Source organism: Chiloscyllium plagiosum, unplaced genomic scaffold, assembly GCF_037043375.1.
Source record: "Chiloscyllium plagiosum isolate Xiang-an unplaced genomic scaffold, Cpla_swu_hap1 HiC_scaffold_1, whole genome shotgun sequence".
NCBI classification, from domain to species: domain Eukaryota; kingdom Metazoa; phylum Chordata; class Chondrichthyes; order Orectolobiformes; family Hemiscylliidae; genus Chiloscyllium; species Chiloscyllium plagiosum.
The window spans coordinates 171,914,558-171,932,596 of record NW_028270139.1 but is presented as its reverse complement, the minus strand read 5'-3'; the positions used below and the strand labels follow the sequence as shown (position 1 = coordinate 171,932,596).

Genomic DNA, 18,039 nt, shown 5'->3' with positions numbered 1-18,039 from the left:
CTCTATCCTCTCCTGATGCTCTTCCTCATCCCCCTCCATCCTCTCCTGATGCTGTTCCTTATCCCCTCCCCGTTCTCCTCTATCCTCTGCTGATGTTGTTCCTCATCCCCCCCCATCCTCTCCTGATGCTGTTCCTCACCCCCCCCATCCTCTCCTGATGCTGTTCCTTATCCCCCCCCGTTCTCCTCTATCCTCTGCTGATGCTGTTCCTCATCCCCCCCATCCTCTCCTGATGCTGTTCCTTATCCCCCCCCGCTCTCCTCTATCCTCTCCTGATGCTGTTCCGCATCCCCACCATCCTCTCCTGATGCTGTTCCTCACCCCCCTCCCCGCTCCCCTCTATCCTCTCCTGATGCTGTTCCTCATCCCCCTCCCCCCTCTCCTCTATCGTCTCCTGATGCTGTTCCTCATCCCCCCATCCTCTCCTGATGCTGTTCCTTATCCCCCTCCCCACTCTCCTCTATCCTCTCCTAATGCTGTTCCTCATCCCCCCCATCCTCTCCTGATGCTGTTCTGTATCCCCCTCCCTGCTCTCCTCTATCCTCTCCTGATGCTGTTCCTCATCCCCATCCCAGTTCTCCTCTACCCTCTCCTGATGCTGTTCCTCATCCCCTTCCCCACACTCCTCTATCCTCTCCTGATGCTGTTCCTCATCCCCTTCCCCACTCTCTTCTATCCTCTCCTGATGATGTTCCACATCACCCCCCCATCCTCACCTGATGGTGTTCCTCACCCCCCCCCATCCTCTCCTGATGCTGTTCCTCATCCCCCTCCCCGCTCCCCTCTATCCTCTCCTGATGTTGTTTCTCATCCCCCTCCCCTCTCTCCTCTCTCCTCTCCTGATGCTGTTCCTCATCCCCCCCGCTCCCCTCTATCCTGTCCTGATGCCGTTCCTCATCCACCTACTCCCTCCCCTCTATCCTCTCCTGATGCTGTTCCTCATCCCCCCCGCTCCCCTCTATCCTCTGCTGATGCTGTTCCTTATCCCCCTCCCCGCTCTCCTATATCCTCTCCTGATCATGTTCATCGTCTCCCTCCCTGCTATCTTCATTCCTCTCCTGATGCTGTTCCTCATCCCCCTCCCCTCTCTCCTCTCTCCTCACCCGATGCTGTTCCTCATCCCCCTCTCCCCTCTATCCTCTCCTGATGCTGTTCCTCATCCCCCTCCCCGCTCTCCTCTATCCTCTCCTGATGCTGTTTCTCATCACCCCCCCATCCTCTCCTGATGCCGTTCCTCATCCCCCTACTCCCTCCCCCCATCCTCTCCTGATGCTGTTTCTCATCAAACCCCATCCTCTCCTGATGCTGTTCCTCATCCCCCCCCATCCTCTCCTGATGCTGTTCCTTATCCCCCTCCCCGCTCTCCTCTATCCTCTCCTGATGCTGTTCCTCATCCCCCTCCCCCCTCTCCTCTATCCTCTACTGATGCTGTTCCGCATCCCCACCATCCTCTCCTGATGCTGTTCCTCATCCCCCCCCATCCTCTCCTGATGCTGTTCCTTATCCCCCCCCCCGTTCTCCTCTATCCTCTGCTGATGCTGTTCCTCATCCCCCCCATCCTCTCCTGATGCTGTTCCTTATCCCCCCCCCGCTCTCATCTATCCTCTCCCGATGCTGTTCCTCATCCCCCCATCCACTCCTGATGCTGTTCCTTATCCCCCCCCCGCTCTCCTCTATCCTCTACTGATGCTGTTCCGCATCCCCACCATCCTCTCCTGATGCTGTTCCTTATCCCCCCCCCCGCTCTCCTCTATCCTCTCCCGATGCTGTTCCGCATCCCCAACATCCTCTCCTGATGCTGTTCCTCACCCCCCTCCCCGCTCCCCTCTATCCTCTCCTGATGCTGTTCCTCATCCCCCTCCCCCCTCTCCTCTATCCTCTCCTGATGCTGTTCCTCATCCCCCCATCCTCTCCTGATGCTGTTCCTTATCCCCCTCCCCACTCTCCTCTATCCTCTCCTAATGCTGTTCCTCATCCCCCCCATCCTCTCCTGATGCTGTTCCGTATCCCCCTCCCCGCTCTCCTCTATCCTCTCCTGATGCTGTTCCTCATCCCCATCCCAGTTCTCCTCTACCCTCTCCTGATGCTGTTCCTCATCCCCTTCCCCACACTCCTCTATCCTCTCCTGATGCTGTTCCTCATCCCCTTCCCCACTCTCTTCTATCCTCTCCTGATGATGTTCCTCATCACCCCCCCAGCCTCACCTGATGGTGTTCCTCATCCCCCCCCCCCCCATCCTCTCCTGATGCTGTTCCTCATCCCCCTCCCCGCTCCCCTCTATCCTGTCCTGATGCCGTTCCTCATCCACCTACTCCCTCCCCTCTATCCTCTCCTGATTCTGTTCCTCATCCCCCCCGCTCCCCTCTATCCTCTGCTGATGCTGTTCCTTATCCCCCTCCCCGCTCTCCTATATCCTCTCCTGATGCTGTTCCTCGTCTCCCTCCCTGCTATCTTTATTCCTCTCCTGATGCTGTTCCTCATCCCCCTCCCCTCTCTCCTCTCTCCTCACCCGATGCTGTTCCTCATCCCCCTCTCCCCTCTGTCCTCTCCTGATGCTGTTCCTCATCCCCCTCCCCGCTCTCCTCTATCCTCTCCTGATGCTGTTTCTCATCACCCCCCCATCCTCTCCTGATGCCGTTCCTCATCCCCCTACTCCCTCCTCCCATCCTCTCCTGATGCTGTTTCTCATCACCCCCCCATCCTCTCCTGATGCTGTTCCTCATCCCCCCCCATCCTCTCCTGATGCTGTTCCTTATCCCGCTCCCCGCTCTCCTCTATCCTCTCCTGATGCTGTTCCTTATCCCCCCTCTCTCCTCTATCCTCTCCTGATGCTGTTCCTTATCCCCCGCTCTCCTATATCCTCTCCTGATGCTGTTCCTCATCCCCCTCCCCGCTCCCTCCCATTCTCTCCTGATGCTGTTCCTCATCCTCCCATCCTCTCCTGATGTTGTTCCTCATCCCCCTCCCCGCTCTCCTCTATCCTCTCCTGATGCTGTTCGTCATCCCCCTCCCCGCTCCCCTCTATCCTCTCCTGATGCTGTTCCTCATCCCCCTCCCCGCTCCCTCCCATCCTCTCCTGATGCTGTTTCTCATCACCCCCCCATCCTCTCCTGATGCTGTTCCTCATCCCCCCCCATCCTCTCCTGATGCTGTTCCTTATCCCCCTCCCCGCTCTCCTCTATCCTCTCCTGATGCTGTTCCTTATCCCCCCTCTCTCCTCTATCCTCTCCTGATGCTGTTCCTTATCCCCCCGCTCTCCTATATCCTCTCCTGATGCTGTTCCTCATCCCCCTCCCCGCTCCCTCCCATTCTCTCCTGATGCTGTTCCTCATCCTCCCATCCTCTCCTGATGCTGTTCCTCATCCCCCTCCCCGCTCCCCTCTATCCTCTCCTGATGCTGTTCCTCATCTCCCCTCTCCTCTATCCTCTCCTGCTGCTGTTCCTCATCCCCTTCCCCGCTCTCCTCTATCCTCTCCTGATGCTGTTCCTCACCCCCCCCCATCCTCTCCTCATGCTGTTCCTCATCCCCCCTCCCCTCTATCCTCTCCTGATGCTGTTCCTCATCCCCCTCCCCGCTCCCTCCCATCCTCTCCTGATGCTGTTCCTCATCCTCCCATCCTCTCCTGATATTGTTCCTCATCCCCCTCCCCGCTCTCCTCTATCCTCTCCTGATGCTGTTCCTCATCCCCCTCCCTGCTCCCCTCTATCCTCTCCTGATGCTGTTCCTCATCCCCCTCCCCGCTCCCTCCCATCCTCCCCTGATGCTGTTCCTCAATTCCCCCATGCTCTCCTGATGCTGTTCCTCATCCCCCTCCCCGCTCCCCTCTATCCTCTCCTGATGCTGTTCCTCATCTCCCCTCTCCTCTATCCTCTCCTGCTGCTGTTCCTCATCCCCTTCCCCGCTCTCCTCTATCCTCTCCTGATGCTGTTCCTCACCCCCCCCATCCTCTCCTCATGCTGTTCCTCATCCCCCCTCCCCTGTATCCTGTCCTGATGCTGTTCCTCATCCCCCCTCCCCTCTATCCTCTCCTGATGCTGTTCCTCATCCCCCCTCCCCTGTATCCTCTCCTGATTCTGTTCCTCATCCTCCCTCCCCTCTATCCTCTCCTGATGCTGTTACTCATCCCCCTCCCTGCTCTCCTCTATCCTGTCCTGCTGCTGTTCCTCATCCCCCCCTTCTCTCTCCTCTCCTGATGCTGTTCCTCATCCCCCTCCCTGCTCTCCTCTATCCTCTCCTGATGCTGTCCCTCATCCCCCCCCCCCACCTCCATCCTCTCCTGATGCTGTTCCTCATCCCCCCCTGCTCCCTTCTATCCTGTCCTGATGCTGAGTGTTCCTCAGAGGTGCAGAATTGTATATTCTCTGATGGTGTGGAAAGGCTCTGACCATTTTTTTCTGGAGCATTGGAGCCTATAGAGTGTCCTTACAAAATCATGAGGGGCATAGGTAAGGAGGTAGCCAAGATCCTTTCCACTAGGTAGGGGATTCCAAAACTAGTGGTCACATTTTGAAGGTTGGAGTCTAAATTTTGAAAAGGGACAGGAGGTTTACCATACCTTGTACAGTGATCTTTTGTGTGGCACTTTATCTAACGCCTCTTGAAATCCACATACATTACATCTCCCAGTCTCCCTTTGTTAACTGTGCATGTTTATCCTCACAGAACACTTATAAGTTTATCAAATGTAATTTCTTCTCCACAAAACCAAGTTGACTGATTACACAAATATTTTCTAAATGTTCTTCTATTTCCTCAACAATGTTCCCAGGGAATGCAATAGCCTCATGGTATTTTCACTGGATTGTTAACCTTGAGACCCAGGGAATGTTGTGGGGACCTGAGTTCAAATCCCACCACGGCAGATAGTGGAATTTGAATTCTGTAAATATCTGAAGTTAGGAATCTAATGATGACCATGAATCCATTGTTCTTTTGGGAAGGAATGTGCCATCCTTACCTGTTCTGGCCTCCGTGTGACTGCAGACCTACAGCAACGTGGTTGACTCTTAATTGCCCTCTGGGCAAATCAGTGGGCAATAAATTCTGCTGAGCAATGCTCTCATCCCATGAATGAATAAAGAAAATAAATGACAGATATTAAGATAATCAGCCTCTCATTTCCTGCATTCTGTCTCCCTCCATTGATCGGAATGTCTAAAATTGAGCAGATTTAATTTCAATTCAGTCCTGTATCTGCCAGAAACATACACGCAGGAGAGGCTTCGTCAACATCCTGTGACCTCCATAAATCTTTGATGTTCAAGTAATCCAAGATGGAGGACGGGAGAACATTGTGGCTGGAAGCACTGCTCCTTTTGAGGTTTCTTTCAGATATTCCCCTGACTATAAGATTGTTGTGTTTCTGCCAGAAAAAATGCCCAATTAAAACAAAAGTGCCTTTCATTGCTGCCTGTGTTCCACAGTTTCTTCCAGAGGGAACCCTTTGCAGGCCATTGAAGGGAGAATGTGATTTGCCAGAGTTCTGCACAGGTGTCTCCTCAAACTGTCCTGACAATGTCTACCTGAAAGATGGCCACAAATGCAGCAAAGGAGATTTATTCTGCTATGCGGGTGTCTGTCAGTCTGCAGATAAACAGTGCCAGGAGATCTGGGGACCTGGTGAGTACAGACAACCAGTATGTTGCGTGCTGTTACAGTACAAATACCTGCTGTGATCAGCTTTGTCAAATGTGTGATCTATTAGATGGATATCTGAGCCTTAAAACACCACCTACTTCCTAAATCCTTGCTTCTGACTTTAACGCAGAGTGTGATGGAGTTTTAGTGCATGGTCCTCCCTACATCAGAGGTGAGGCTTTCACCTGAGCCTTACTCTCCTTCACTGTCATTGGGTCAAGATTGGTACCTGCCTGCTGAATAAAAAGCAGCAACAGAATATTTAAAAATAGAACAGGCACCAGCTTGGAAGAGGAATGAAAGAAGATGGTCAGCGTTTGGAGCAGGAATAGACCATAGATCTCCCTGAGCTGATCTTCTCTGTCTACTTCACATCCCTCATATCCTATTCACCTTTGATCCCTGAATATCTAAAAAATATCTCTATTTCAAAGACTGCTGAATGAATACTTCTCATCGGTTTTCACTCAGGAAAAGGAGAATATTGTAGAGGAAAAGAATGACGAGATATTAGACTAGAAAGGAGCGAGGTTAGTAAGGAAGAGGTGTCATCAATTCCAGAAGGAGTGAAAGTAGACAAATCCCCTGGGCCGGATCGGATTTATCTGAGGATTCTCTGGGAAGCTAGGGAGAAGGTGTTGGAGCCTTTGGCTTTGATCTTTGAGTCATCATAGACAACTGGTTGAGTACCAGAGGACTGGAGGATTGCAGATGTTGTGCCCTTGTTCAAGAAGGGCAGTAGAGATGACCCAGGTAATTATAGACCAGTGATCCTTGTGTCTGCTGTAGGAAGTTTTGGAAAGGATTCTGAGATAGTATTTGTAATCATCTGGGAAGCAACAATTTGATTGCAGATAGTCAACATGGTTTCATCAAGGGCAGGTCATGTCTCACAAACCTCATTGAGTTTTTTGAGAAGGTGACCAAGCATGTAGATGAGGGGAGGGCAGTTGACATGGCGTACATGGACTTCAGTAAAGCCTTTGATAAGGTTCCACATGGTCAGCTGATGGAGAAAATGCAGAGGCATGGGATTGAGGGTGATTTAGCAGTTTGAATTAGAAACAGGCTTTCTGGAGGAAGGCAGCAAGTGGTGGTTGATGGAAAATATTCAGCCTGGAGTCCAGTTACTAGTGGTGTGCCACAAGGATCTGTTTTGGGACCACTGCTGTTTGTCATTTTTATAAATGACTTAGACGCAGGCATGGGTGGATGGATTAGTAAATTTGCAGATGACACTAAAGTCGGTAGAGTAGTGGACAGTTTGGAAGAATATTACAGGTTGCAGGTGGACTTGGATAAACTGCAGAATTGGGCTGAAAGGTTGCAAATGGAGTTCAATGCAACTAAATGTGAGGTGATTCACTTTGGAAAGAATAACAGGAAGGCAGAGTACTGGGTCGATGGAAAGATTCTTGATAGTGTGGATGTGTAGCAGGATCTTGGAGTCCATGTACATAGATCCCTGAAAGTTGCCACCCAGGTTGATAGTGCTGTTAAGAAGGCATACAGTGTGAACAGGAGGTGTGTTAGGTTTTCAGGGATTGGTAGAGGGATTGAGTTCCGGAGCTGTAATGTCATGCTGCAACTATACAAAATGCTGGTGCGGCCGTACTTGAAATATTGTGTACAGTTCTGGTCGCCCCATTACTGAAAGGATGTGGAAGCATTGCAAAAGGTGCAGAGGAGATTTACCAGGATGTTGCCTGGTCTGGAGGGAAGGTCTTATGAGGAAAGGCTGAGAGACTTGGATCTGTTCTCACTGCACAGAAGAAGGCTAAGAGAGGATTTGATAGAGACATACAAGATGATCAAAGGATTAGATAGGGTAGACAGTGAAAGTCTTTTTCCTAGGATGATGATGTCAGCTTGTATGAGGGGCCATAGCTGCGATTTGAGGGGTGATAGATTTAAAACAGATGTCAGAGGCAGGCTGTTTACTCAGAGAGTGGTAAGAGTGTGGAAAGCCCTACCTGCCAATGTAGTTAACTCAGCCACATTAGGGAAATTTAAACAGTCCTTGGATAAGCACATGGATGATGATGGGATAGTGTAGGGGAATGAGCTTAGATTAGTTCACAGGTCAACACAACATTGAAGGCCGAAAGGGCCTGTTCTGCGCTGTATTGTTCATTGTTCTATGCACTCCACAGTGAATGGTGTACTTTATTTGGTTTTTCAGAAGTCTTTTCAGAAAGTGATCAACAGGGGAATGGTTAGAAAAATAAAGGAGAGAAAATGGGGAACTACAAACCTGGTAGCCTTACATCATAGAATATAGAGCATTACAGCGCAGTACATGCCCTTCAGCCCTTGATGTTGCGCTATTGTGTGAAACCAATCTGAAGCCCATCTACCCTTCACCATTCCATTATCATCCATATGTATATCCACTGACCATTTAAATGCCCTTAATGTTGGCAAGTCTACAACTGTTGCAGGCAGCGCATTCTACACCCCTACTACTCTCTGAGTAAAGAAACTACCTCTAACATCTATCCTATAACAATCACCCCTCAGTTTAAAGCTATGCCCCCTCGTGCTGGCCATTACCATCTGAGGAAAGAGGCTCTCACTGTCCATCCTATCTAACCAACTGATTATTTTATAAGTCTCAATTAAGTCACCTCTCAACCTTCTACTTTCTAATGAAAACAGCCTCAAGTCTCTCAGCCTTTCCTCAAACGACCTCCCCTCCATACCAGGCATCATCCTAGTAAATCTCCTGTGAATCCTTTCCAAGGCTTCCACATCCTTCCTGTCATGCGGTGACCAGAACTGCATGCAATACTCCAAGTTGGCCACACCAGAGTTTTGTACAGCTGCAGCATGACATCATGGTTCCGAATCTCAATCCCTCTATTAATAAAAGCTAACACACCATATGCCTTCCCAACAAAAGGAATCATAAGGAAGTATGTTTCTTTTACTGTTTCATTGGAAAGGAGCACCACTGGCAAAGTAAGCATTTGGTGACTATTGGAGAGAGATATCAGAGTCTCAGGCTCCGTGTTTAACAGCACAGTTGAACTTTAATCAGAGCTCTGTTAGCATGCAGCATATGAGAGGTTCCTGGAACAGTGTCCACCAAATATTTTGACTAAAAATACAGTATTTTTTATCTATTTAGCATTACAATAATTACATACTGCTTTGATCTTGGCCACGACCTCCCAATTTATGCATACAATTCTATAACCACATGATCAATGATGGATGTCTCTATGGATAGCTCTCAGGTTCCCATGATCTTATTGTGTTTACCAGACTTCATTATCATTAGACTGGGGAATCATTTAATGTATCCCACTAATTTATATTTCAATGTTAACAGTCATACACTCAGACATTTTCCAGACTTGCTTATCCTTTTGGACTGTTTGAATTCTGTTTTTCATTGACCTGAACAAATTGTGTAACTCATCTCATATTTCCAATTATCCTGCTCACAGGAGATACAAAAAGATGCTAACTCCTGCTAATTGCTATAAAATTCATATTATCAGTGCTAACAAAAGGTTAGTTGTATATAACATTATATGGTTACACCTAATGTTAGAATTCTTTCGCCAATGAATTGTGAGCAGCTTCTGCCCCACCTGACCTTGCAGGATAAGGTAAACTCTGCCCCTATGTTGTAACTGTCACTATAATTCCTCCTATTCTCATGCTGTTTGTAAATGTGTTCTAAACAGGAGATTGCTTCTAAGATGAAATTTACTGCCTCTACTCAAAACATTTGTCCACTACCTCTTTTACTTAAGATAACATATAATCACATATCATTAATAAAACTTGTCTGAACTCCAAAGGTTTTGCAAAATATATTCTGATTCCCCTTTTACCTTATCAGTTGTTTCTGTATTTCCTCTCTTGATCCTTGGATGTATGAATTCATTTGAGCTTCCTCCATCATTATTATTTTGGTTCACTTATTTAGTTTCCCAAGCATCTTCTCGTCAGACTTTCTTTTATAAACAGCAGCTGTGGGTTTATGTTTTAATTTATAAGATTCTTTGTTTGTCTTAGACCTTGTTACCTTGAATTTATCTCATTCTCAAAACAACCATTATCCTAACTTATGATCTCACCCTCATACTAAAGAAGCTATTTCTGTCGCGACCACTGAAAATCCTCTCTGCCATATCTATGCCAACTAAAAATCCACAACCAGCCATCCTGTGCAATTGGCAGCCCCAACAGTGACCATCCATAATTGCCCTTGAACGGAGTGAATGAACTGTTGAAATTCAACCATATTGTTCAGGTCTGGTGGGGGGAGTCACATATAGGTCAGACCAGTTGAGGCTGTCTGATGTCTTTCCTTAAAAATACATCAATGAGCCAGATGGGATTTTAGGACACTTGTTACCATTAGAATTTCAGTTCTGGATTCATGAACCTAGTTTGGTCATCTCTCATAGAAAGATTTGTTATGATGCCCCAGATCATTAGCTAAGGGCTCTAAAGTACAAGTTCAGTGACAATATCCTATGATACTAAGCTTGGGAGAATAGTGAATGTGAGGATGAGGCTGAGTGACTTCAGAGGGAGATTGACAAGTTGGCCAAATGGATAGACACCTGGCAGATGAATTTCAATGCAGAGAAATGTGAGGACATTAACTTAGGTAGAAGAAACACAGAGACAGTACAGACTCAGTGGTACAACTTTGAGGGGAGTATAGGAGCAGAGAGACCTCAGGATTCATGTACATCATTCTCTGAAAGTGGCCAGGAAAGTTGTAACAGTTATTGAGAAGACTTATAGGGTCCTTTGGGTTATAAATAGAGGCAGAGAGTAAATGCCTCTTAAATGTTGCAATTGTACCAGCCTCCACCACATCCTCTGGCAGCTCATTCCATACATGTACCACCTTCTGCGTGAAAAAGTTGCCCCTTAGGTCTCTTTTACATCTTTCCCCTCTCACCCTAAACCTATGCCCTCTAGTTCTGGACTCCCCCACCCCAGGGAAAAGACTTTGTCTATTTATCCTATCCATGCCTCTCATAATTTTGTAAACCTCTATAAGGTCACCCCTCAGCCTCTGACGCTCCAGGGAAAACAGCCCCAGCCTGTTCAGCCTCTCCCTGTAGCTCAAATCCTCCAACCCTGGAAACCTCCTTGTAAATCTTTTCTGAACCCTTTCAAGTTTCACAATGTCTTTCACAACATCATTGGTCAGATCACATTTGGAGTATAGTGTTGAGTTCTGGGAACTTTATTTAAGGAAGGATGTTAAAGCCCTGGAGAGAATTTAAAGGAGATTTACTAAAATATTACCAGAAATGAAGGGCTTTAGAGACTAGGAACAGAGAAGGTTAAGAAGTGTTTACAATCATGAACACTTTTTGAGACACTAAAGAAGGATATTCTGTTTCCAGTAGTTGACACCTGCCAGAAGGGTTGGGAATTTTTCTGAAGTGTGTTTGGGATAGTTACCTTGCCTCCGTATATGTCCGTTTTTTTTGTGTAAGGTGGAACTGTTCCTTCTCATGGGTACAAACTGCTTCTGAATAGCATTAAATGTTTCTGTAAACACCCTCCATTGTTCCCTCAGTTGTTTTACCAATTAGCAGAGCTTCCCAGTTTACTGTGTCATCCCAGTAAAGTCTGCCTTACTTAATTTCAAAATTCTAGTGTTCAATCTTTGCTTATCTCTTACAAATACTACACAAAACTTGATCATGTAATGATGCTCAGAAACAACTGGGTCACTCATTAAGTCAGGCTCTTTGCTCATGATGAGATCCAAAAGTGCAAACAGACAGCCAGCCAAAGAGATGGATAATGGTAAACCAGGGAGGAAGGAAGGGGGACCATATGTGGGTGAAAAAGGATTGGATGTGCTGAAAGCAGGCCATGTTATGACAGGACCTGGGGTGTGGGGGTGGGGAAAGTACATGGAAGGAGGTGTTCAGGCAATAAAATTGTTGAACTCAATTTTGAGTCCTGAAGACTGCAGCATCCTTTAAGTGGAAAATGAGGTGGTGTTCTTCCAGTTTGCACTGAGCTTTGCTGGAGCACTGCAGCAAGTCTGAGACAGAGATCAGGATTTTGAGCCCTAGTTGCTCACAAATAATCTCAGTGATTTGGATGTGTGGGGACTAAATAAATTTCTACAATTGCAAATGATACAAGTACAAAGTAACTTCAAGTAGATTTGAACAGATTTAGTGAGTGGGCAAGCACATCATGAATATAATAGAGGGAAATAAATTAAAACTCGATTGGGTTTTAGCATCCTGGGTCTTAATTTAAACTGGTTAAATTACTGGGGGTCACGCGTTCAAAGTGAGATGGAAAAAGTTTAGGGGAGATATGCATGGAAAGCTCTTCACACAGAGAGTGGTGGGGGCCTGGAACGCATTGCCAGTGGAGGTGGTAGAGGCAGGAACAGTAGCATCATTGAAGATGTATCCCGACAGATCCATGAATGAGCAGGGAGCAAAGCAGACCCTTAGAAAATAGGCGAGAGGTTTAGATTGAGGATCTGGATTCATGCAGGCTTGGAGGGCCAAAGGACCTGTTCCTGTGCTGTAAGGTTCTTTGTTCTTAGTTGCTGTTTTGAAAACAATTCAAACAAAAATGGTATCCATTTCACAGCCAATGTTCCAGTACACTCTGGGACTGCCATCTAGTCATATACACAGGCACTTGTAAGGTCTTAGTCCAGAACAGCATTCACTCTCTCTTAAAGTTACAGTGCACACCTTCAACTTCAGAACACCTCCCCCATTAAGAAAAAAAATGAACCATCCTAATGAAAATATGCCTTCATTTTTGTTTCCAATTCTTAATACCATGACTATGAAATACATAGAATATTACAGGGGCAGTACAGGCCCTTCGGCCCTTGATGTTGCACCAACCTGTGGAACCAATCTGAAGCCCATCTATCCTACACTATTACATTTTCATCCAAATGTTTATCCAATGACCATTTAAATGCCTTTAAAGTTGTTGAGTCTACTATTGTTGCAGGCATCTCTGGATCAGTGGTGCTGGAAGAGCACAGCGGTTCAGGCAGCATCCAAGGACAGGCAAAGTCCGAGGACAGGCAAAATCGACGTTTCGGGCAAAAGCCCTTCATCAGGAATCCTGATGAAGGGCTTTTGCCCGAAACATCGATTTTGCCTGTCCTCGGACTTTGCCTGTCCTCGGATGCTGCCTGAACTGCTGTGCTCTTCCAGCACCACTGATCCAGAATCTGGTTTCCAGCATCTGCAGTCATTGTTTTTACCTTTTTGTTGCAGGCAGTACATTCCACATCCTACTACTCTCTGAGTAAAGAAACTACCTCTGACATCTGTCCTATATCTATCACCCCTCACTTTAAAGCTATGCCTCCTTATGCTAGCCATCACCATCACTGTCCTCCCGATCTAACCCTCTGATTATCTTATATGTCTCAATTAAGTCACCTCTTAACCTTCTTCTCTCTAACGCAAACAGTCTCAAGTTCCTCAGCCTTTCCTCCATACCAGGCAACATCCTGGTAAATCTCCTCTGAACTCTTTCAAAAGCTTCCACATGTGGTGACCAGAACTGTGCGCAATACTCCAAGTGCGGTTGCACCAGTGTTTTGTACAGCTATAACATGACCTTATGGCTCCAAAACTCAATCCCTCTACTAATAAAAGCTAACACACCATATGCCTTCTCAACAGCCCTATCAACCTGGGTGGCAACTTTCAGGGATCTATGTACATGGACACTGAGATGTCTCTGTTCATTGAATTGAATTGAATTAAATTTACTATCACGTGTACTGAGGCACAGTCAAGAATCTTACCATTAGACCAGTACTCTTTATTCCTGTTGCTCCTTCCAAAGTGAATCACCTCACACTTTTCTGCATTAAACTCCATTTGCCACTTCTCAGCTTTTAATGTCCTAAGAACATCACCTCTGCTTTTGTGAATTCTGTTTTCTTTAAGTTTATCATCAGTTTTACTTCTCTTAATCATAGAGCTCTGCCAACTCTACCATGTTACCTTTCCATGACTCACTAAAGACCACTACATCATCCAGATAAACTGCACAATTGATTAATCCAGTCACAACTCTGTTCATGAGTCTTTGGAATGTGGCTGGTGCATTCTTCATTCCAAAAGGCATCACTTCAAATTGATATAGTCCATTTGGGGTTACAAATGCAGAAACTTCTTTAACTTACTTTGATAAAGGTACCTGTCATTAACCTGCAGTAAGTACAACATTGTGATGTAACTGGCTTGTCCAACTTTCTCCATACAGTCCTCCAATCTTGGTATTGGGTATAAGTCCGATTTTGTTTTGGTGTTGACCTTCTGATAGTCCACATAAAATTGTTGAGGCCCGTCAGGTTTGGGAACTAACACGATTGGCAAACTCTACTCATTCTGACTCAGTTTGATGATATCTTCATTGAGCATCATATCCACTTCCTTCTGGACCTGTACGGCTTTGAAAGGATTAAGTCTGTAGGGGTGTTGTTTTATTGGAACAGCATTCCCTATGTCTACCTCATGCACAATAGTATTAATCCTCTCCATCTCATCCCCACATATGTCCTCAGACTGCCACAACAAACCATTCAACTGGGTTCTTTGCTCCTGAGACAGGTAGTTCACTAACCTCTCCCACTCCTTAAGGACTTTCTCATTATTTAATGTATTTTGAGACGCATCAAAATCCATACCATCTGGATTTGATTCCTCACTCTGCAGAGCAGTAACTAACACCTATTTCTTCAATTCCTTCTCTCTATTAAAGCAAGATTTCAACATATCCAGATGACATACCTCATAGTTTACCCGACTTAACCTTTTGTCAATTTGATAGAGACCACTAAACCTGGCCTTGAAGGGATCTTCTACCACTGGTAACAGTACTAACACATCATCCCCACAGGAAATCATCTGAATTTCAGAGTTTTTATCTTCCACTTGTTTCTTTCTATTCTGTGCCCTCTTTAGGTGCTGCTTAGCTAACTCACATACCCGATTTGATCTCTCCCTCACCTCCGATACATAACCCAAGTGTGAGATCTCTGACTTCGGTCTTGTCAATTTTTCTTCAATTAGTTTCAAAGACCCTCTCACTTAATGTGTGAATGTTAACCCTTTATCCCAGTCATTTGGGTAATCCTGACAGTATGCTCTCAACATGGTCTTCAGGGTCTGATGCCACCTTTCAGGAGGATATGCACTAGATTTAAAGTGCTGTATACCTAAGCTATCCATAACCACCTTAAACAGCTTGGCAGTAAAATTAGACCCTTGGTCTGACTGAATCTCTCTGGGCAACCCATATCGTGTGAAGAAAGCTACTAACTCCTCTACCACCCTTTTTGCCATAATACTCCATAATGGAATTGCCTCTGGAAATCTAGTACACACATTCATTATGGTTAGCAAGTACTGGTTCCCACTTTAAGTTTCCAGGAGGGGACCTACGCACTCAATCATAATCTATGTAAAATGTCCTTTTAATGTGGGAATTAGCCACGAAATTGCTGGTTTTATTACAGCCTGAGGCTTATCTATCATTTGGCACGTACGACACAGATGGCCAAATGTAGCCACATCCTTGTGCTGTCCAGGCCAATAGAAATGCTTTTGTACCTAAGCCTGAGTCTTCCTCAAATCTAGGTGACCTCCTGCTGACAATTCATGTGCTATCTGTAACACCTCTTGTCTGTATGCTACTGGCAACTCAATCTGATGCACTTCTGCTCATTTCTCATCTGCACTAATCTGCTGTGGTCTCCATTTCCATCTTAGGATTCTATCTTTAAAATAATAATCCTCAGGAATACATTCTGATTCCTTTTCTGAGTATCATCAACATATATATTTTTTATTGTCTCGTCTTTCTGATGTAAATCCATTAGCCTTTCAGGACCCTCTGCCTGTTCAGGTTTCTCCTGCACCATTGCATCAAACAGGGTGTCTGCTAACTGAACCTCAATTCCTTCATCTTTCTCTTTAGTTTTTCCTTCTTGCTGTGACTTATCATAGTGGGATCTTGTTGCTACACAGTCTGGAAAATTTTGTTTCTGAACTCCTCAGTTCCCTGATCTTCCTTTGGCTTCTCCACAAGAGGTGTCACTCCCACTTGAGATCCTGTTAAGTCGTTCCGAAGAACAAACTGGATTCCTGGAACTGACACTCGTGTCAATCACTCCCACTGTAACTTCCCCAGTGTTGATTTGGTCTCCAATCCGAACCTACACTGTTGAACGCTAAATTTCTGTCCATCTATTCCACAAATTATCACTCTCTCAGGTAACATGTCAGAAACAGTGCAAACACTTTCACCTCTTGCTATTAGCAACTGATTAGATCCTCTATCTTTCAAAATTAGAACTTCTCTCCCCTCTCTCCCTGATCTTCCTGAGTAAACATTACCCACAGAGATGAAGTCTTTACAGAAATTGGGCACTAACTCAATACCCAGCCCCTGTCTAAGCTGTGCACTCTCCTGCAGCCCCTCAACTTTTCTTGGGATTTCCTTTACTAATTTCACTAATCCCACTAGTTTAGCCTTGTTTACCACCTCTTTTCCCACAGTGCCTTTCTTCAATGACCAGCACTGGGACTTTACATGTCCCACCTTCTGGCAGTGAAAACACCTTTTCCCAGTGCCTATCTGAAACCAACTGCACTGGAATTTTCTGCATCCCACTCTGTTATAGTGAAAACACCTGAAGGCTTTTACGTCCTCTTCACACTCTTGGGATTCTCTTTTCACCTGTAGTAAACAATTACCAGTGTGCTTTGTTTTGTCATGTAGGATCTCCCCTTCTCCCAATTTATATCCCTCACAGGATGAAATCACTGTCAGAGGCTAAATTTTGCCTTATGCCCCAATGCATATCTGCCATCTCTAGAAGTGAGTTTTTTTTTAACTCCTCCAGCAGAATAATCTCTCCAAGAGCCTCATAGGTTTTATCTATTTTTAAGGCCTCACCCATCTATCAAAATTACAATGTTTAATTAGTTCGAACTGAACATAAATCTGTCCTGGTTCCTTCTTTCAGTTTCTGAACTGCTGTATATATGCTTCTGGGTACCAATTCATAAGCAGTCAAAATAGTCTGTTTCATACCTTCACAATTTCTTGACATCTCATCTGCAGTGCTGCAAATACCTCACTAGCTCTGTCTACCAGCTTTGTCTGAACTAGCATTTTCCACCAGTTTTCTGGCCAGTCCATCTGCCAAGCTAATTTTTCAATAAAATAAAGAAGGCTTCAACAATTTTCTTGTTGAAATGTGGCAATGTTTTAACATATTTGTATACATCACTAAATTCCCTCTTCACCTCCATCCTGTTAACTTGACTTCACCAACTAATTCACAACTTCTGAAGTTCAAATTCTCGCTCCCTTTCTTTTTTGCTTTCTCTTTCTTTTTCTCTTTGCTCAGCTAAGAACCTTTTCTCCTTTTTCCTCTCACATGGCTCTTCTTTCTTTCTTCTAACTCCATTTGCCTCAATTACAATTTAATTTTTTCTGACTCTACTGCACTTGTCTGTTTCTCTGATATACCTCGTGTTTGACCAACTCCATTACAATATCAGCTTTCCTTTTGTCCCTGGTCATAGGATTAAATCTCAGCACATCGTGGGCCAAAGGGCCTGTTCTGTGCTGTACTTTTCTATGTCCTGTGTTCTGTACCCAATTCTAACCTATTTGCTAATTCTAGAAGTAAGTCCTTCCTCTGCCTTTCTAAACTTTCTTGGCAAATTTGGAAAGCATCTTCAAACCACAGAACCTCTTTAGCAATGTTAAGAGCCATTTCCCTCACTTTTAATTTAACTAGCCACAAGTAACCAAAGTTAAACAAGTTTTCTCACTTAAGTTTTATTTAAAAATCTAGGTCACTAACCATCAAGTGTTTAAATGTGCTGGGACCTATCGTAGGAGAAAGTGAGGACTGCAGATGCTGGAGATCAGAGCTGAAAAATGTGTTGCTGGAAAAGCGCAGCAGGTCAGGCAGCATCCAAGGAATGAAGAAGGGCTTATGCCCGAAACGTCGATTCTCCTGCTCCTTGGATGCTGCCTGACCTGCTGCGCTTTTCCAGCAACACATTTTTCAGCTGGGACCTATCGTACCCCAAATCTATTCAAATCTGTCCAAATGGCAGACTGGGTCTGTCTAAACTTGTCCATATCACAAACCCGAGTCCCCAAACTGTTAAGATACAGCAGTGAGCCTCTCTGTTAATTAAACCAAACATCCAGCAAAGCTCCCCTCGCCTCGTAAACTGTTAAAGTACGAGTGGCAGAGAACTCTCAGATTCCACTGTCTAAAGAAAATAATATTAATTTACTTTTTAACTCTAAAAGTCAACATTAAGCGATAACTATTCACAACTGTAAGCCCTCCTTTCTCCTAACTGCTTATTACCTGA

At 45.5% G+C, this 18,039-nt stretch overlaps 1 protein-coding gene across 1 annotated transcript in view; it reads left to right on the top strand.

The window, feature by feature from the left end:
• LOC122546170 (disintegrin and metalloproteinase domain-containing protein 12-like) overlaps positions 1-18,039 on the top strand; it is a 467,862-nt gene that overhangs the window by 358,759 nt on the left and 91,064 nt on the right. Inside the window, exon 14 of the mRNA XM_087986005.1 lies at positions 5,425-5,620. Within this exon, the coding sequence (XP_087842131.1) occupies positions 5,425-5,620 (196 nt within the window). The remainder of the gene's footprint in view (positions 1-5,424; positions 5,621-18,039) is intronic.